We start from the raw sequence: 21,165 nt of genomic DNA on the forward strand, positions 1-21,165 counted from the left end.
CAAGCACATAGAGGACATTAAACACACACTCTCTTCCTTTCTTCTCCTTTCACTCTTCTGGACACGCCCCCCTTCTTTTCTCCTCTCTTTCTCTCCCTTTTAAACCTCACCCTCCATTACATACACTTCATCCCAAAAGGAGGGGAAATAAGACCAGGCTCCTACGACAGACGTCGGCATGGGTTTGTTTGTTTCCGGGCTGGTCCCAGCTTGTTGTTTAAGGGCCATGGATGTCGGCCTTCAGTTAAACCCCCAACGTTAAAGCTCTCTCCTCTGGCCTGACCCTGGCTACAGCTTGGGTGTGTCTGGTAGACCACCAGTGCTTGACTCTCACTCTGCAGGGTCTCGGCCTGTCTGGAGGGGGTGGCGGGGGGGGGGGGGGGGAGCAGGGGTGGGTCTCAGGGCACCACCAACCCCTTTCAGTGGGGTGGAGGGGGTTCTGCGGTGGGATGAATATTTAATGTGTCGGGGTGCACTTAGGAGAGAATGCCCTGTTTTTCTCGCTATGATATCATAACCGCAAGATAGGACTGGGAGCACGACACACACGAGGCCCAGGGCTGCGAGGCTCTCGATAGGAAGGCAAAATGGATGCTGCAGGTTGGCGATTTACTAGCCTTCTCCCTGGGTCGCGGTCACGTCCTCTGAAAGCATTAGGATAACGACGACCAAATAAAAAGGCTGGTATAAAAAGGGTCTGGTATTAACGGCGTAGGGAAACATGGGGGGCGATGCTGACGGGACGGCCGTGCACTGCTCCCTTTCTGTTTGTCATTCTCTGGGGCGTTCAGACCTTGAGAGAGGACAACGCAAAGACGCAGAGACGCGGAGCTTCGCTCTTCTGCGTTTGTGTTCTGACCGGGTGAACATCCTTTTTATCGAAGTTGATCGGCAGAATAGGTTCAACTGAGCCATCACCCACCTAAGACAGCTCCCTCCCTCCCTCCCACCCTCCCTCCCTCCCTCCCTCCCTCCCTCCCTCCCTCCCTCCCTCCCTCCCTCCCTCCCTCCCTCCCTCCCTCCCTCCCTCCCTCCCTCCCTCCCTCCCTCCCTCCCACCCTCCCTCCCTCCCACCCTCCCTCCCTCCCAGCCTCGCTACCCCTCCATTTTGAAAGAAAGAAACATATGTTCCTTCCCGAAGAGCGACACGTTAAACACAGGCTTGTTTTAGTTGACGGGCTGTGGGTGCATTTTCATGGGCGAAGTGAAACCCTATCTGGGTGGCAAAGGCCAGTACGTGCTCTGGCCCTCTGCCAGGTCCTTGCCGAGTATATCTGGAGTGTAAATATTTGTATTCATCATATAAATGGACTTGATAGGCTTGAATGATAACAGAGGCACTGCCAATCACTACTAGTCTTTCAAAATGTTTGGAAAGTGAGCCTGCTATGTTCAGACTGTCATAAGCTTGTTTGTATATGGACAGTCTACAGCAGGGTCCTGAAAGCCTTTCTAGACTGAATACTGTGCTTGGAACAACAATGAAGGGGTTTGACATGTCTAGAAAGTAAACAAACACTCAATGTTGGGTACTCTGCTTCATGACATCTGATATCCTTTATATATGTATGGTATAATGTTAAAAGCCCATTGATTTCATTAGGCTCTGAATCTATAATGGAGTCTAATAGAATGCGGCAGACCAGGGTGTTGTTTTTGACTGGTGCTGTTGATTTTGGTGAGATGTTCTGATATGTATGCACCCCTCCCTTCCTTTGCTGTGGATGCTGGTGGGGAGAGGATTCACTGTGTTGCAAAACATTTGGTGTCACAAAACAACCTGTGTCACCACAACATGCTTTCCCCATGGCCCATTTCACCGACCAGGAAGCACATGAGTCACGTGTCTGAACTCGCATGCAGTCCAGGTCATTTAAGAGGATGGGTGCTAAGTGGTTGTCTGTTTGTTAGCGCTTCTGTTTAGGCCTTGAACTGTAACCCAGTTCGACAGTTGAGTGTTTCAGTCGTTTTTTGGGGGCTGCTAGCGAACTTCCCCTTCACCGTCGGAGCCCAAAGCCGTTTCAACATGTGTTGAGTAAAGCCTCGTACACCTGCCTTCCTCTTCCTGCCCGTTTCCTCCCTCCCTCTCTCCTATTCTGTCTGACTTCTTCTTTCACTCTGCACTTGGTTCCCATCATGAATATAGAGACTCTAGCAACGGTGGCAGTACTGTAGCAGAAACACCGCCAATCACAAGGCTGGGTGTTCAAGGTCTGGCCAATCACAGCTCTTATTTTGAGGCTGACCCAGAAGGATGTGGGTTTTTATTCTTGAGTGGTGTTTGTGGCTGTCTCGTCTGGGCCTAAATAAATATGTCGCAAACGCACATAATCACACACACTACACCAGTTCGTACACTGTGGGACCAGCCCTGTCTTCACTGTCTAGTTTTGATTCCACACAAAAATGTAATTTATTATATTTTTTTTCTTTGGAGGTAACCAGGTGAACTCAACATGCACAGCATTCTCCCTATGGGTCTCTTTCTCAGACTGTGCCAAGTTGTGCTATGGATGCATTCCCTCTGTGCCTGTCTGTCTGCCTTCCTGCTTAACCGCCTGCCGTCCTGCCTTTCTGCCATCCATCTGCCTTGCTGCCTGCCTTGCTGCCTGCCTGCCTGCCTGCCTGGCTTCCTGCCCCCCTGTCTGTCTACCTGTGCTGCTATCTCCGGAGAACAGATGTCAGAGTGGCGCAGGCTTCCCCTGGGGAACAGAGACCGAGTCTCTGACACGCGCGCTCGCAGCGGAAGTCACAACTGACTGTTTGAGGCACGGCATGTCTTCCTCTACTGATGAGACGATAAGTTTGCGTTCTGTGTGTGTGTGTGTGTGTGTGTGTGTGTGAACATGTTTGTGTGAGGAATAGGGGCCATGCCACACAGGGACGGCGCTACAGGCTGCAGGTTGAGGCAGGCGAGGTGAGTGTGAGGGGTGGACCCCTCCAGTCTCATCCCTCCCACGCTCAACAACAATACGACCGACCCTGGTTCACGTCAACAGCAATCATCCTCCTTTGTTGCACGGGCTCTGCTCGTCTCTCTCGCCCCTTCAGAGGGATTCTCAGGCCCTGTTGGCAGTTTGCCACCCTGCGGCCCAAAAGCCTCCCAATGCTGCTGGTTCTGCACCGGGCCCTTCCACCCAGCCCCAGTAACGGATCCTATTCGAGAAATAAGCTGCTTTGAGAGTGTTGTGTTTATCTCAGAATGTGAGAGTTTAGGGAGGTGACGGTGTTAGTGTGTGCGTGTGTTTATCTGTAGGGGTCTTCCAGGCGTCATAAGCAGTCAGCTGCGGGGGCGGGGGGGCTTTGCAGATCTGTGGGAAAGAGAAGCCGAGTCGTCGCATGCACCGACGCAACACCAGCAGATGTGTCAAACGGTTTCGCCTTCACACATCGGTGCCTGTGACATGCAAGCACACTCGTATGCACACACACACACACACACACAGACTAGCACGTATGGGTGCACACACAGGCATGTAGAAGCTTCGCTCTCGCACGCTGCACATGTTTGCATACACACACACATGCACGCACTGTTCTGCAGAATGACAACTGACAGGAAGACAGGCACAACGCCCCGACTGTGTGAACAAAAGCTTGAGAAAAGGGATTCACGGACGGGGGAGTGTGGATGTGTTTGTTTATGTGTTTCAATCCGTGTTCCATTTGTCATCATTTGATGTGGATGTTGTATCATCCTGATCCATATCAATGTCGACAGAGCATGGCAGGAAGTAAACACTCAAACTGGAAGCATCTTCAACTTACTCAAAGTAACTAACCTAGCACAGGAATGTGTTCGAGCAGAGCACACTATGGCTGGTAACCACTGTTTTACTGAAGATATCTTCTTTCCCCTCCCTCTGCCCCCCCCACACACACACACTCCTCCACATGTCTATTAATGGCTGACAGTTCCTTCCCATTAAGCCCAGCCAAATAAATAGGCCAAACCACACAGTAGTCCAAATACAGTGCCTTTTCCAGTAAGCAGCAGGTGCCTCCCTGCCACATGTCCCCCCCGCCACACACACACACACACTCCTTGGTGTATAAAAACACATTTATTGTCATAAATTGTAGCAAAATATTCCCTAGCACTCCATTTATTTGTCTAAATCCAGATCTATGCCTTTTTATTGAATTAGGTCTAAAAGGTCGTAATGGCTCCCTCCTGTACAGGTCAGTGTAAACAGGGAAGGGTAAGCACACAGAGAGGCCATTTGACTTCCCCTTATAGTTAGGTAAACAGGAAAAGCAGACGTTTGGGCAATGAGTTTAGAGAGAGGGGGCCATGGAGAGAGAAGGGCCAGGCTGTGAAAGAGCAGAAGGTTTTTTTTTCTCTCTCTCTGCATTTCTAAGAAAATATATCCCCCACACGCCTTGCATCATCAGAGAGAAATTAAGAAATTCAAGCGAGCGCCTGTGTAAATACTTTGATAATTCCTTGCGCGTCCATCGTCTACTGGTGACGTCTGTAGATACAAAGTCAAAAGTAGTTCTGAGGAAAGAGAGAAAGGCCATTCTGGCCCTGGGGCCCTGTGAGTGCACATGGTGAGGGCCCAGCGTGTGTGTGTGTGTTTGTCTGTATCCAGACAGCAGCAGACTACAGACTTTGAAGCCTGGGAAGTAAAAAGGGACCAGAACAAAGTCAGACAATGCTGTATTCTACTTTTCTCCTGACTTCATACAGACTTTTGACATTCATCTCACAACGACATTCAGGAGAGCAAACAGAGGGATGCAGAGAGGGGGAGAGGAGGACAGAAAGAGCTAGAGGTGGGATTTATGGAGTTGCTTTCTCTCTCTCTCTCTCTCTCTCTCTCTCTCTCTCTCTCTCTCTCTCTCTCTCTCTCTCTCTCTCTCTCTCTCTCTCTGTGTGTGTCTGGTTTGGTTATTTTGTCTCATTTGCAGAGCTTTCACAGGGAGGCTTTAGTGGGATTATCTTTCCCATGTGCTCTACTGAGTGTGTGTGTGTGTGTGTATGTGTGTGTGTGTGTGTGGGGGGGGGCGGCAGTCCTGGTAGTGTGTCAGTAGGAGTCAGGACCTGTGGCCTTCCTTACAGGCTTCCACCTGGCTCCCTGGGCACTCCCCTGCTCCACTTCCACACAGAGTCACTGTAGACAAGTGTCCAACTAAGACTGGAATCAAATGGAAATGAGGCTTCCTCTAAAACAAATAAAAACCCATTCAACTGAGTGACTGCATTCCATGCGATTTATCAGTCTGACAATATTTGCTCAGTTTCTAATCGCTGTAGCCAAGTGTGACAGAGAGAGACAGAGAGAGGGGGAGAGAGAGAGACCTAAAGGGAGAAAGAGAGATACAGACAGACAGACAGACAGACAGACAGACAGTTGCAGGGAGTTGCCCCGGGTCATTCCAAACAACTCTAGAGAGGAAACGTTTCCACATGGTCATCTGTCTTCAACGACTTGTGTCCAATCGGATGCACAGAAGGATCATGAGTTTCATGTAATTAGGTGTTTTATTTTTATGGAACTGTTTGCTCCCCAGCAGTGAGGATTGTGACTCTGTCTCTCCAGCCTCTGCTTAGTCTGGGAGGGTGCGGCAGTGATCAACAGGAAGTCACCCGACGTCACGCGACGTCATGCTGTCTCTCGCTCCTCTTTCTCCTGGCACTAATACACCTGTAGGCCCTTTTTTCTCCTTTCAAAAACACCCATCTCCATTTTCAACATCAAAGTGGCCTTTGAGAGAGCAATTCACACCGAGGGCAAGCCTTTCATGTGATTTGCAGAGCTATAGGCGTGGCCGAGCAGACGACTTAAAGGGGAGGACACACCTGGCAGGTGCATGGGTACACACAGGTCTACACACACACACACACACACAACCTACACCATACAATGTGAACATACACACACACACACGCAAATATCTGTCTCTGATTAACTTTGAAGAGAGTCTGCAGAATCCCAGGGAGAGTCCATTGTTTGGAGTATTTGCATACGTCTGTACAGTCTGCATGCCAAATGCAAATAGAATCAACCTGACAACCCTGACCCCCACCTCCCACCCTCACCCCCCCACACACACACACACACACACACACACACACCCACAACTGCTTCTGTCTGTGTGAATACACCCGGCAGAGTAAATACAGGCAACAAACACGCTACAACTGGGGACTGTTCTGAGCATGTTCAACACTTCATTTTCAATGCAGTCAAGTTCACACACGCCGAGCATGCATTGTTTGTATGAGTGACCGGTCATCATGACAAAAATCACTTGTTGAAAAATTAAGCAGTATTTTCAACACACCGTCCAAAAGCTCCTTACATTTAACACTGTCCCAGCTCTGGTGATACACACACACACACACACACATACACACACTTTGCGGAACTCAGCAGGGAGGCAAGGGCGGAATGTGTGAGGAGGGTGGTGGGGGGGGGGGGGTCTGCTTCAACAGGGAGGGTCTCGACACTTCCGTCACATCCTCCCTGTTGACGTCTCATTCTGTCTCTTCCTCTTCTCTCCCTCTCTCTCTCTCTCTCTCTCTCTCTCTCTCTCTCTCTCTCTTTCACTCTCGGCTTTCTCTGTTCCCTGAAATGCACTGACGTACACAGAGCTGCTTCTGAGAAAGTAGTGTGGCCTCTGACTGAAGAGAGAGTTTTCTGGGGTTGGCTGGCTCACATTTAGTAGATGTTACACGGCCGTGTCAAAGAAGAAGAACCCCTAACATCATGACACGGGAGAGTGAGAAGAAAATAGGTGTATGCACCTCTATGTCTAACTACTGTCTGTGTCAGTGAGCACAGGGTTGTATGGTTCTTCCACTGTCTCTGTTTGAGGAAGCACTGTATATATGTGTGTGTGTGTGTGTGTGTGTACACAATGTGTGTTTGTCAGCTCCGTCCTTTCCTTTCATCTCTGTGTTTTTGTCTGTGTGTGTGTGTGTGTGTGTGTATGTGTGTGTGTATGTGTGTGTGTGTGTGTGTGTTTGTGCGCTCGTATGTTTTCATTTGTGCACAACAGTGCCGAGTGTTTTATTTTGGGGCGGACCGTTGCCGCGGGGGATCTCCAGTCCTGTCCATCAGGTTCCCAGACTGGATCTGTAAACATTAATAAGCCTTCTTCCCTGTGTGCCAGCCGTCCCACAGCCTAGTGCTCCCAGCCATGCAAATGTTACAGGCCCCCACAAACAAACGGTAAACCCCTCAGCAATCTGCACGGCAGGCAGACAGTAAACTGGTGAACATGTCCACGTCCCTCATCACAACAAAAAATCCAACAGCACATCCGATAATGCTACATGCAAACTGAATGAGTCATGCTACATGATGTTGCTAATACGCAGCCATAAACACTGTCTTTTGTATGGTGTGTGTCTGGTGAGGTGTGGTGTGACCATTCTGGTTGGGGTAATCAAAAGAAAAACAAACGACCCCCCTTGCTCACACACCTCTACACTGTGGCTCTACTAATAGTCCCACGTTATCAAATAACAGTAGGGTATGCCAGTGCTGGATCTCATAACTTGCCTCAGACCCGTTTCCAGACCAGTTAAATGGAACTCGTGGCTCGATTCCTCGTCGTCGGAATGAAACGACCAGTCTTTTATAGGGTGCGTGCGAACGTGGCACAGCCCCTCGACAGCCAAAGAGGGGAACGTGGACAGAGACGTCATACAGGTGACACACAGGAGACACCGTTAACGTCTGCGCCGGCTTATGTGACCTCACAGGAGGCGATTTTGTATTGACCTGAGAGACTGCCACAAACAAGTACATGCACTGAGCCAAGCTATTTTCTCGTAGTTCGTCTATGTGGAGACAAACAAACCTGAAATCGATATATGTGTGTGCCAGCAACTTCACTGCACTGCATCCAAACAAACATGCACGGACGGACACACGTGCGCACAGACACACGCACACACACACACAGTTGGGGTTTAATTTTCTAGTCCTCCCTATCTATTCTCCACACTGTTCTCTATTTCCAACGCCTCCTCAAATAGCCCCCAGCCCGGCAGGATGGTGGGATGATGCACCAACCCCCTCGCTCACAGCCACTCACAACACCCCCATATTCCCTCCACCCCTGGGCTACCTTGACTGGCCCGTTGGTCTGTTTTGACTGGTCTAAATCTGCCCTGTTCCAAATAACCCCTTCGTAGACATGAGCGCAGGGCATAGCAATCCTACCTATTCACAGTCCACTCAAAAAGTGCACAGGATTACCACAATAAACACCATCGTCTTCACAGGCACGGCCATGAAACCTAACCCTTATGACCAGTCTAACCTACCCTGGGCAGGAACACACTGGTACACAACCAGATACACCATCAGCCTTTTTTGCAAGCTAATGACTCATCTGTGTCACTCTATCCTTCTCAAACATCTACATGGTCACACGTCTGACCGCACTACTGTAGAGCTCCAGGATGTCTGAATGGCAGATGGTGTTAAGTCTTCGTAGTGTTGGGTCAACGAGTCACTTACTGTATGTGGTCAACCAGGTGGGGCTGTCTGACCAGAGCAGTGTGGTCATGTGGGTCTGGGTTTGCCATTTGGAGACACACGCACACAAATTCACTTATCTACTGTTTCCAGTATATTACCATTACTGGACAAGACCAAGACTGCTTGATCTGTTGAACTGAAATATGTCTCTCACATACACACACACACACACACACTCTTTTTCTCTCTCACATACACACACAGCTTTATTTTCTTGTGTCATCTGACTCATGTGGCACTTTTAGAACTGATGACACTCTCCTCTTTCAAAGCCTATGCCTGTAATAGCCCGTTTTCACTCTGTGCGCCCCCCCCCTCTCTCTCTCGCAGTTCTCATTGTGCACAACCTACTACATAGTATCCCTATACTACGATACAATATTCCACTTTACTAACTAACTGTTCCATAGTAATGAACCACTTTTGCATTCAAATGTCAGAACAACTGGACAAACCATGCTGGACTCTTCAGTGTGTGCAGAGGGGGTAAAGGGGGAGAGAGGGTACTCACTGCGTGGTTCTCTTGGTCCGTCCACGGTGACTTTGATGGCACGGTGGTAGGTGGCCACCTGAGGTGGGCCGGTGAACACTGTAATGGTCAGGGTGAAGCTCTTGCCTGGTGAAAAACATAGTTGATACTGTGTTAGTTACTACAACCGACAGAATCAACTCATCTTCAGATACACTTGAGATTACTATTCCTTTGTGAGTCTGTTTCATTTGGATTTGGGCGATTTTTTTTGTCATAAAGTATATTGTTTGCAACCGCGTTCGGCTTGCTTAATTAAATCCGCCACCAGATGACGTCCCCTTTAAGTTTTTGAACTAAGAGAGGGGACCACCTCTTTGAAAATGTGTGTATGATTCTGATTATTGAGGGAATATTTTCCAGATTGTTCGAAATTCTCTACAGCGACAGTTTATTGTTCAACAAGGCTGTCTTGCACGAGCTTCCTTGAGTTCCAATCTGCATGAAAGGCGAAAGAAAGAGAGAGAACGTGCAACAGTCCGTTTATTCGTCCTAGTCTATGAAGCGGCGCTTTCATAAAAAAAAAAAAAGCATCTCTTGTTAAATAAGACTGTGGGGAAAGGAATCCTGGGGTGGGGTAATTGACTACAGAAATCAAAGGTACTTTTAATTCGGAGACGAAAGCCTTTTCCATTCATCAGTCTGCAACTATTTTAAGAGTAGGCCTAACATTTAAAGGGAAATATGCAAGTTAGTGGGCCAGCAGGATGGCTGTGTGAGAGATCGTTCAGATGGAATGCCAGCAATTCCTGCACTAGTTTCTTGAGGTGTGTAAACAGCAAAGCAGTCAAACGTGCAAAGCAATAGCACGGAATATTTTTTTTCATGCAACTCCATGGCTGCAGCTACCCAAAGTGAGTGGGTATAGGCCTATAGGGAGCGTGAAAAGTAGGCGGGTGGCGAGATGCATCGTTCTTGATTGACGCTGGGCTGAGCTATTTCATTATAATGCAATATCTAACCACATATTCAAGTTTGTAGCTTCATAGACACTGCTTTTTAAGACGAATAAGTACCTATAATTCCCATAATTAGACCCTGGCATAGCCTAACGTAAAAGGTGGCACTTGACACAGTAAATCGCCCCGGGAAATGAATAGCTACGTGGTTTTTCATGTGATGCTCACATTAGATAAAATAATTATATTTGGGTAATTTCATTTTCACATTAAAATTGGTAAATTATTCTTAAGCCTGTATATACAGAAGGCTATAATTGCGCAGGTCCGGTGTTTCCCATGCAGGTAAACGGATTTAGGTAGACTCACAGAAGAACTATGTAACTGCCACAGTGACATTATGTGGAGCAAATTAAGTTTCTCTCCTCACCTCGTCCACTCCTGCCCACAAAACGCAGGTCGTTGAACCGGGCCACCTGGTTCTTCATCACCGCAGACGCGTTTCTCAGCTCCGCAGAGTAGTTCTCGTCGTTTCCCGCCATCACTGTAACAAGGGTTCCGTCGGGCACATCACCAAGTGCGACAACCTGCAAGAACACCGCGGTCAAACCGGGTCATCATGCGCACAACAAAATCAAAAACAGACTGAGTGCTAAACCGCATCCGGTGGCAGAATAAAACCGCGTCTTGTATTTTCACCAAATTAGGTTTTAATATTTGTTTTAGAAAATGTGGTCAATTTATTGGATAATCTACAAATAACGTCCTATGCCAAATACATATAAACGTTCCAAAAATAATTGCCAGAATCTCATGACTAATTTTACATAAATTATTATTTGTAAATTCTTGCAAAACCACAGATAGCATAAACTGACTAAAATAGCGCCACATAAATAACTTGAGTGTTAGTCACTGTAACTGAATACCGATTTTTAGGTCTGCCTTAAAAAATATCCAAACAATTCGAGACGACACTTAGGCTGCGAATGTATTTTGAATTTAATGTCAAATGTATATTTTGTCTACATTAGGTTCTTCCCTTAATTAGTTATTATCGGTCTTCAGTTAAACTGTGGAAGCCTATAGGCCTACACATCTAAAAACATTTTTTCTTGTCAGAAATCAGTCATTGGCTATTTAAGTAGGCCAAACTATAGCCTATTACAAGAAATACAAATTATAATGAACTATTTTAACAAAGATCAGATGCGGTATTAAGCTTTCCTCTTATAAACGGTTTAATCTCTATTCTCTAAACCAGTTTTATATTTGTATGACTTTAGGTCTATATCATTGCGTTTAAGTATGCCACTATTGAATGCATTGGCCTACCATACTTCAGAATTGCTATTGTTAGCCTATTCGGAAGCCAAAATCTGTTAGTCATGGGTCATTTAGCTTACCTTGAAAGCCACAGGCAGAGTTTTGTTGCACCTCCAGTGTGAGGGAAGCACGGAGCAGAGGAAGTTTGGGCTGTCAGTCCGGACCAGCTCTCCAGCGTGGTCTGCCAGGACGTCCACTACATTCCTTGTCTCAGGTCGTGTTCTCAGCGGCCCAGGAGTGCCCATGGTCCCGCTGCCGTCTCCAATCTTACTGCAGGGGAACGACGTGGATGGCGGCGTGAACCGTCTGGTGGTGGTAGGGTCTACGGGAATATGCATCACAACAGCTTGTGTCAAGGCCACTTCACTGGGTTTCTGGTGGGTGGTTTGGGTTTTTAGGAAAGTAACAGTCTTTTCCCGCTTTGTGGCGTTTCACAGGTCAAGTCCTGCGGTTTCAAGGGGATGGAGCTGAATGCGCGCGGCGCAGTGAAATGTTGAGTTGAATTCTTGTTTTATCTCAACACGATACAGTCGGTTGACTTTGAGCTATATCATCTGCCCAGGATGTAGCTGCTTGAGAAACATTCAGTTGCTCTCGGTTTCTCACTAACTACAGCAAAACTAGAAAACCACAATCTCTCCAAGCGTTCTTACGGTCCACTGGTCTACGCTTTGCTCTATTCTGCGCTTGACGGAATGCCCACACAAACATTACAATTTCAACCACACATCCGAAGACAAATAGGCCCCAAATAGGTAATGCATATAGCCTCAATCAATGCGGACTATTAGACTTTAAAGTAGATTACAACTAAAATAAAACGTATTATCAGTTCAACAAATACGATTATGAAAATAGGCTAACTAAATGAAGTGTCCTGAGAGGGAGCAAACTATAATCCAAAAGTCGCCAAATGCGGACAGGTGATGAGTCCACTGAGTTGTTGACTTGCTTCAATGTTAAATGTGTCTATCACGCTTTGTGCCTGAAGCTCCTTCTATAGAGTCTTGCCCCTCGGATGAGACCAGACTCCGTGGCGCACGCAGAAGATTCTCAAAAAAGTCAGTCATTCAGTTTCTCTACTCGGAGGTTGGAACGCGGTTGTCCGATGTTTCACCATCAAGTGAACAAGTTCCTTTATCGCGTATTTGTCTCCCTTCCGTATATAATCTTATAGTTATCCTTGCTGGATTGGAAAAATAAACCGAGGTAAACAAACCTAGTAAACGTTAGGTTTTACTTGCGTAAAACAACTAGTTCTCTCTCACTCAATAATATACGCTTGTGTTTGGAAGTTTAGTCCTATATGGCAGGTTAAGCAGAGGAAAGTAACCAGAAGTTGCTTGACTGAAGGATGGTGTGAGAGTGAAGAGTGCCGTGATATTATTTACCCAAGTCATTTTAGTGCTGGAGTGTGGCGATGGCTTCCACCAATGAGTCGCCTGGGTTGGGCTTTCATTAGACCAATCACAATCTCTCGAATATAAGCGAAGTGAAAGCTCTCCCTGCTCACCCTTTATTCTGTTATACAGGTTATTAATTATTGATAGACCATGAATGTGTGCCTTTATGCTTTTGATGTACTGTGTTATTTGTTATTGCAAAGATTATTGTAACTAAGTATGTAATGTTAGGACTTTAACATTACCATTGCTACATCAATTCTTCTTATAAAAACTGCAGTTTCTACACTGCCTGGTCCACCATGGGGGACATTTGCGAACCACTGGAATTAGACTGCTCAAAGCCACACAACTGTTACATAGGAAAGATGATGAGAGAAAACAAAACAATATTGAAATCGTATATTTCAATTATTTCAAATACATTTGGAAAAGTGAAGAAAAAAAAGTGAGAATTGAAACAAGGCATGTCAAAACATGTCAAAATGCAAAACAAGCCTGCAAAGCATTCTTCTTTGTGCATGCATACTAATTAAAATGAAGGCAAATGGGTATTGGTAATAAAGCCGTCTACACGTCACCTATAGACGTTTGTTTTGGTTGACATATCTTGAATAAAATGGAATACTCAATTTAGATCCGTCACTTTAACTGAATAGCCTAGGTCTCACGCAGAGTTGGAGAACATGTAAACTAAATAAAACGTTTAACAGTAGATCGACGCAACCAAGCAATAGATCTATGTCACGTCATATTGCTTCGAATTTCTCCACACTGCCATCAATTAGGGTTACATATTTTATAAATCATTTGTATTCCTTAAAAAACGGCACACCCAGCTGAGAACGCTTGCTCGGTAATGTTAGAGTTTAGACACTAGTTGGCGCATTTGTCTTTTCGATGCCTGGGCCCGACCATAGGCAGCAGGCTGAGAAGTACACACTGCATCACAAAATCACAAGAGAAAAGCCAACATGTGAAATTATTTATAACCTATATTAGTGGGAATAATTTCGCTGTAACGCAGCAGTTTTGTCGAACTATAACTCGAACGAAAATGATGCTTGATGGAGATTATCTAGTAAATTGATTTATTAAAGGTTATTTATGCTATAGACTGTTTCTTTTCTGGGACGAATTACGCATATTTAACATTTATGTACTCTTCGTTCATTAATTTCATTAATTCATGTATTTTTTATTAAATGGGTAAGCTACTTAATTTAGGCTACCTATTTCATTATCTGTTACCGAACGTGAATTGATATTTGACAACATTACCGGATTTGACATTAACTTGTGGGTTGTACAGGTGTATTGTCCCATTTATTTAATGCAATGCAAAATGTTGGCGAATATTGAACAGTAATAATTCATAGGCTTATTATTTTAATAGACTGACTGAATATTGCGACACTTTCGGTAAATATAGTCTAAACTACATAACACCAACTATGTTATATTATGTTTGAGTTAATGGCTTTAATTTCATTTAGAGGTGGCTTATTTTGGATATTTTTACTATAACAGATTACTTCAGAATCAAAAACAAATGTTGACCATCTTCCTTCTATAGATTACATTTTTAAAAGGCATCGAATTATATTTTTAGATTGTTTTTTAGGCCTATAGCCCATATCAAAATCAGACAGTGACATGCTAGACTGAGGCAGATAATAATTTTAGATAATATTGTCACAAAAATTGACAAATGGTGCATTCATTCTAAATTGTATAGGCTGTGAGCCCACTATCTCTACTAAATCCCTAAAGGACAAATATCCTTGTTTAAATTGTGTATGTAGGCGTTTGTGTGCGTGCGTGTGAGTGAGTATTATTCAAACAAACATACGTTTAGAGGTTTCGAGACGTGGGGAAAATTGTTGGGAAAGATGATCATCTTACCTCGTCGAAACTAGGCCGTCAAAAGAATAGTCATTTAAAATCAAGTTGGGAAGCGTTTTAACTCAATTTGCACCCCGCATGAACCCCCGCACTTCATCGCATCTTCACCTTTTTTTGCAACAAGAACAGTTAATGACATATAGTAATTTTATCTTGCACCGTACACTCTTAAAGTATTAGACAACAATAGAAGAATACTCTGAAAATGTTCCTTATAGAGCAGTCTTTTGGAGAGCTCATTTGGTGTGCATGCAGGACCTTATTTAATGTCGTTGAAAGTATCGCCTATCTGCTATTTTGGGACAATGAATATGCTAGACAGGGACAATGACGGTAATATTTCAGTCGTCCTGCTGCTTCAGTTCATTATTAATATCTGACCGCACGTCCACGTGCACTAATGTGTGCTTCGGGCGCCTGTCATATTTAGACTTCTACATTTCAACACGCAGTTTCTACGGTTTCAGCCGCACAGACGTTGAGGACAGAGCCCGCCGTGCCCCTGAACGATTTTTAATGATCCAAGTGGGTTCAGCTACAACGAATGTAGAACTCCTGGAGGATATTTGAAACCCCAAACCCACATCATGCTCTACCAATCCCCCCCTTCCCCCAACCCAAAACCTGTGCAGTTCAGCAACAGGAGGCCAAGGTCTATTTTGAAAGGTTTTAGTTTTATTTGTTCTAATTTTGTCACTGAACAGTACATACAAATTGATTAAATAAAGAAACACCTTCCTTGGGACAAAATTATAATAACAAAATAATTATAATTGGCCTACTAGAGTAGCACTGTAAGGATTGTAAACAACTCTGATTGTCTCATACTTTCTGTAATGGTAAGGCAGAGACATGATCTGAAAGCTGATGGCTTGAACATGATCCCACTAACTGAGAACCCAGAGCCAGCCTGTGGGAAGTAAACCTACACCTGCCTGCCACCCAGCTATGGTAGATGCCACTGTAAAGCTCCTTTTAAGAGGGAATAGTTTCATATAGGCCCACATTTTCATCTCAATGTAAGTCCTGTCCCAAAAGGTGGGCTATTTTCAGAAACGTCCACACATGCCATTGGAGGAGACCCATTCATTTCAAAAGGGGTCTATGAGGGCAATTAGAAATAGTTTGGGGTTAAATGATGACATAAGACAAAGATTTCTATCTTTAGCGGCTGTGGTGGTCACACATTTCTGTACGTTCACAAATTACAGGGCAAGCTTGGCCCTCAACCCACCGAATGCATTCCTTCCGAAAAGTGTCTCCTCGAATTTCAGCCGGGGGTTTCTGCTTCATGGAAATATGAGTGTTCTGAATGGACGACTGCTATGAAATAGAGTTTTCTTCCTTGCGGATTAAATTAGCTCTACTTTTGGGCTGAGGGTGTATTTTTTTTATCAGAATGATGAATTCTGTGGTGAACTTGGAATGCCAGGCTTGTTTACCCTTCCCTTCTTTTTGAAATGGAGTTTGCTATGAAATGGACATTGACTGATATGACAAGAGTGTCAGTTGTGAGCTTTCCATCCAAGCATGATGCAACTCATCAAAGCTGTTTTGTCCTTCATTCTAAAAAGCAAATCCTGATCTTGAATTGGACTGTTTACACACTGTGAAAGACTTTGAGAATGATTCACAAGGACGAGTGGGCACAGATTGTTTAGTTTTGTACACAGGCGCTGAGTTTGTGCTGATCCCTGTCTCTGATGGTGATTACACAACGTGTCAGCATGTTGCAGTCGGTGGTCACTGTTGTCCATTTTGATGTGCAGAACAGAAAATAAGAACCATATTGAACAGCTTTCATGATATCGTTATTCATACTGTATATCATCTCAGAGCAAATTAGCCATATCAGTGAAGGCCTGATGCTGGTGAACTATAGACACTGTGGCTATAACACTGTGAAAAGCTTTATTTGGAGGTGCATCTACCCTGCTCTTGAACCCAAATCCCAGTCATTTACAATCAACAGATCAGTTTCAGGTGTACAGTTCAGTTCATCTCTTCTCCAAAACACACCGGGGCCAGTCATTCTCTTTCAATGCCAAGACTAAAATTGGACTAAATACCCATAATACTCATAAGAGCTTCAGGGTCTAATTCAGTCTCCTTAAAAAACATTTGTGATAATAGACATCACACGGAGTGATGAACGAGTTGGTGACATCTTCCAAACCAGCAGCTAATTGCTATGTAAGCTTGTGACAAGCTGAGGAACAGCCAGCACAGGATAAGACAATGAGCACATTCATCTCTCATGCATCTTTAATATCCACTCCTACATGTCTAAAAAGGGGCAGTGTAGCCAAGGTATTTTTTTGTATTCATTAAAGGGCTCTGAATTGAATAGATTAATGACAGCTGGGGGGATATATCTGTCTCGTCTATGGGAGCTGTCATCTTTTAGTCCTCTTCATGTGAGATACAGTACAGAGTACAGTATGTGAGTGACCGCCTTCAACTCACAGAAGAAAACTCAGCAGGCTAGTCAAACACTTTTTATTTTGCTTAATGTATATGAATGGTATTTATCTTTTTAGCCTGTTATCTATATACAGTGTGAGGGAATGCTGTGTGTTTGATGTGATTGCTGGTAGTGTCCCCCTCTCCTCTAGAGGGGGCAGCTTTTGGTGCACCATGGTGTCTGTCTGCCTGTCCGTCTGTCCTGTCTGCCTGTCCGTCTGTCCTGTCTGTCTGTCTGTCTGTCTGCCTGTCTGCCTGTCCGTCTGTCCCGTCTGTCTGTCTGTCTGTCTGTCTGTCTGTCTGTCTGTCTGTCTGTCTGTCTGTCCGTCTGTCCTGTCTGTCTGTCTGTCTGTCTGTCTGTCTGTCTGTCTGTGTGTGTCATATCATAACATGAGGTGATAAAGAATTAACTGCTGTTGCACATTTTCAAAGGTGGGATTTTACTTTGACCTACTGCTTTGCTACCAAGTCTGAAGCTACTGCAAGCAAATTTGACTTTGATCAGTGATTGGGGTTGATGTTGTGGTTGTTACTGTGGGAGAAATCAAGGATTTCTTATGTGCCTCTGTTAATCACAATCAGTAGATCTGCCAGTGCATCATTATTTAGTCATGTATTCTGTTTTATTAATTAAGTATCATGTTGTATTCATATTGTGATTGACTCGGTCTCAACCTGTCTGTAATAATATAATAACATATATTGGCTGTGTTATCTTTGTTTTTGGCTATTCATTATAAACACTGTCCTCTGACCTTCATGCTACAGAGAAATACTTTGCTAGTACCACTGTGTGTCTGAAATGGTCATTTTTATGTTGAGTTGTTTGTTGAACTCTCTCTCCAATCAGCTGGTGGTCTGACACTTATGAACCCAGAACCTAAACTGATAGTCACACTGTTCACGTGGAGACAGACAGAACTATCTTCCACACACCCCACCCATGTCCTCCACCCATATCCTTTACTTTGCAGTTCAAGGTGACACAAATGTGACCCTACACGTCACCATTGGTCCACCCTCATGTCATATGTTGGGTGCACTCGCCCGTCGATGACAGTTAGTTGTTTGTGATGTGGTCTCGACGGGTGTTTATGTTTTGCATCCTACTAAAAGTACCATATGACTGTACACTTCAGGGCTAAGCTGGAGTTCCTTCTTGCAGGGTTTGATCTGGAGAGATGATGTTTTGTATACAGGGCTCAGCCGAGGAGGGGCACCATAGGGTGAGAAGGTTAAAATACTGGTGATTTGATTATTGTCAGTTCAAGACCTAGACTATGTAGTCAACCAGAAATTATAATCTAAAAGAAAAATCTTAATTAACACCAGTTTTATTCTACTGTAGGGTGCAGTAAAATAACAATTAGAGTTGGAGTTAACGAGATAAAATACTGTATCTGGCAAGATCATTGCCTCTAGCTTCTCATAAAGCTATTCGATTTAAATGAGACCCTTAAATGCATCATCCCATCCATCTTTGAGTTGAGGTTTTTTGTGTGAGTTATAATCATTTCTCCTCCTTCTTTGTCTCTGTCTGTCTTGTCTGTCTGTCTCTGCTCTCACTCTCACACACGCACACACACACGCACACACACACACACACACGCACACACACACACACAGTGTTTCTCCCTCTCTGGCGAGCGCTTCTGATGCAAGGACGGCAATCTGTAATCTGTAGTAATTGCATGTTGCAGAAAAACATTTTTCCGCTGTGGTAATCGCTGCAATATGTGCCGTGGCGTTGCCAAAGTGACAGCAGCACCCCAGCCCCCCACACACTCTCACACACAAACCAACACACACACACTACACAGCCCTGACTCACTCTCCCTTTGCCAACTGTGTCCGGCTACCATACCCGTAGACCTAGGCTCCTGGGGATGGCTGAGAGAGATAGGCAGCTGCGGGAGACAGAGGAACTGGCAGGCAGCAACCACCTGTGGCACCATGGCACTGGGTGCATTCACCTTGAGCAGCAGATTTATAGTTCCTCTGAAGTTTGACAGTTTAACTGCCAAAAACGGAGCAGCCACACACAGACCAGGGAACAGCCAGATCCAACTACCCTTTACAGTATTCATACAGCACCCAAGAAAGTTTGGCTGCTGTTTCTGTATTGCTAATTACAAGAAAGAATTTAACTTGTTTTACCATTTACTTCCGAAATCAGATTTGTACCCAAATGACCTCTGCTTTTTTATTTGATTTTTGTTTTATTTTGTTTAAACGATTTTACGTAAGTTTAGTTATTGAGTACTGAGTCACTAGTGAAAGCCCCAAAGCCAAGTTCAGGGTAGATATGAGAGCTTTATTGGTCTGTGGCTGGACTGTTGATAAATGTTTATTAACCAATCATCCGCCACTACACCACTTAAACACTCCTCAATTGGTCTGTGTGATTGTTTGTGAGGTCATCACCCACTACATCACCAGCCCACACCCCACAACTGCACAGCAAGGTTGCGGCCAAACTGTGGCGCATGTCTATGAAGTCACTGCCCACCAGTTCTCTGTTCCGCCACTTCAGCAAACATCCTCACGGTCTACGGCTGTGGCCCCTCCTGCGGCGCATGTTTATGAAGTCATTACCCAGTGCCACACACAACACACACACCTCTACCCAACACAACCACCAGGTATGTCAACTAATTTAGCCTGTGTTTCTCTGCATTCTTCAATGGGTAACAACAGTTTCCTATGCAACCTACTTAACCACGAAAACACATACAAAAAGGACAAGTAATGCTCCAAGACATTTATAGACACACAGTACAGACACTGAGATTACAACCAGACTGTCCACTGTGTGTGCAAGCCTGTCTTTCCTCTCTGAGCTATTACTCTGCCTGCACGCGCCATCAAACCTCCCAGCAGTTGAACTACTTCCCCCGTGTCTCTATGGAGTCTCTGTGAGATCAAACGCGTCTCGCTGCTGGACCAAAGAGACAGATCGCAGCTCTGGAAGCCTTTCAGTCTGACAACAAGACATGTTTGACTGGCAAACTCTGACGATTCCCCTCCAGTCTCTCGTCTCTGCCAAAATGGGAGCCTGTCTGCGACGATCACTCTGGAGATCTCACACAAATATAGAATCACCGCGAGGAGAGGGGGGGGTGCAGCAGGCCCGGGAAACGAGCCTGCCGGCTCAGAAAATAAGTTGCAAGGCGTCCTCCTCTCTCGCGCGCAAAAGTTGAAGCCTCATAACTCAGTGTTTTCCCAAAATGAAATCGCATGTGAACCGTATATTAGGAAGCGCGCATGGCTGCCAGCAACCACCAGGGCCATTATAGCAGGGCCTGTAAACCACATTTTCACCAGTAGACAATGCCCCTTTGTGCTCGTGTGTGGCTGTCCCCTCCGCCGGAACTCCAAAAGAGGAGCCCTGTTCAATTAAACAGAGCAGAGGAAGAAGTGCGGAGAGGAGAAAAGGAGAGAAGAGAGGGAGAGGAGACAAGGAGACGTAAACTGAGCGAGAGTCGTCGTACTTCTTTAGTTAATTAGCATCAGTCGCGTTAGGAGAGACAGTAAGGAGGGCCTGCCCTCGTTTAGCCCCATGGCAAGGGGGACCTTTTGATGTGGTTGCATGAGGAATGCTGTTGTTCGTTCCTCCTTGCAACAAAAGCCACATGTTTTTTTGTGTAAAGAACTTAGGTCTCACCACTGTGACATATGAGGAACATGACAAGGTATCTAACGTATGACTGGAATGAAGACTCTGATGGAAAAGTCTGTCACAGAGATTTTCATTAACAGTAACTTTGTCAGTGTGATATTGGTTTACTTTGATGCTGATAACTGATAACTATCAGTCTTGGTACACTGGTTAGCCTAGAAGTAAACTTAAGTTACAGTGTAGTATTTGAATTACACACACTGCATTTGTCATGCACTGTCTACAGTGTCTGAACTATTAAACTCAATTCATCACTTTTTGGTTACTCAAAACTGAGGTAATTCCAGGCTCTGTCACTCTCACTCAAGTGTGAAGTCACTTCAAAGCCCTTCCAGATATTGAAATTGCATTTACTTCTTCCTTCAGAGGAGTTTGGTCTCCTTAGCACCATCTGACTCACTGCAGAGCCAGACCAGAATCAAACGGTGGCCGGCCGTTAGTTTCCTGACAACTGTCCATT

At 45.1% G+C, this 21,165-nt stretch overlaps 1 protein-coding gene across 2 annotated transcripts in view; it reads right to left on the bottom strand.

Annotated features, from left to right (window-relative positions):
- Window positions 1-12,601, bottom strand: part of runx3 (RUNX family transcription factor 3) — a 31,051-nt gene extending 18,450 nt beyond the window's left edge. For both annotated transcript variants that reach the window (XM_084675384.1, XM_084675383.1), the window contains exons 1-3: window positions 11,336-12,601; window positions 10,360-10,516; window positions 9,013-9,117 (exon numbers count right to left, since the gene is read on the bottom strand). In XM_084675384.1, coding sequence (XP_084531510.1) covers window positions 9,013-9,117; window positions 10,360-10,516; window positions 11,336-11,593 — 520 coding nt within the window. In that variant the 5' untranslated portion in view covers window positions 11,594-12,601. The remainder of the gene's footprint in view (window positions 1-9,012; window positions 9,118-10,359; window positions 10,517-11,335) is intronic.
- Window positions 12,602-21,165: the final 8,564 nt, after the last annotated feature.

Source organism: Hypomesus nipponensis, chromosome 3 (assembly GCF_054491055.1).
Source record: "Hypomesus nipponensis isolate SF chromosome 3, ASM5449105v1, whole genome shotgun sequence".
Lineage (NCBI taxonomy): Eukaryota > Metazoa > Chordata > Actinopteri > Osmeriformes > Osmeridae > Hypomesus > Hypomesus nipponensis.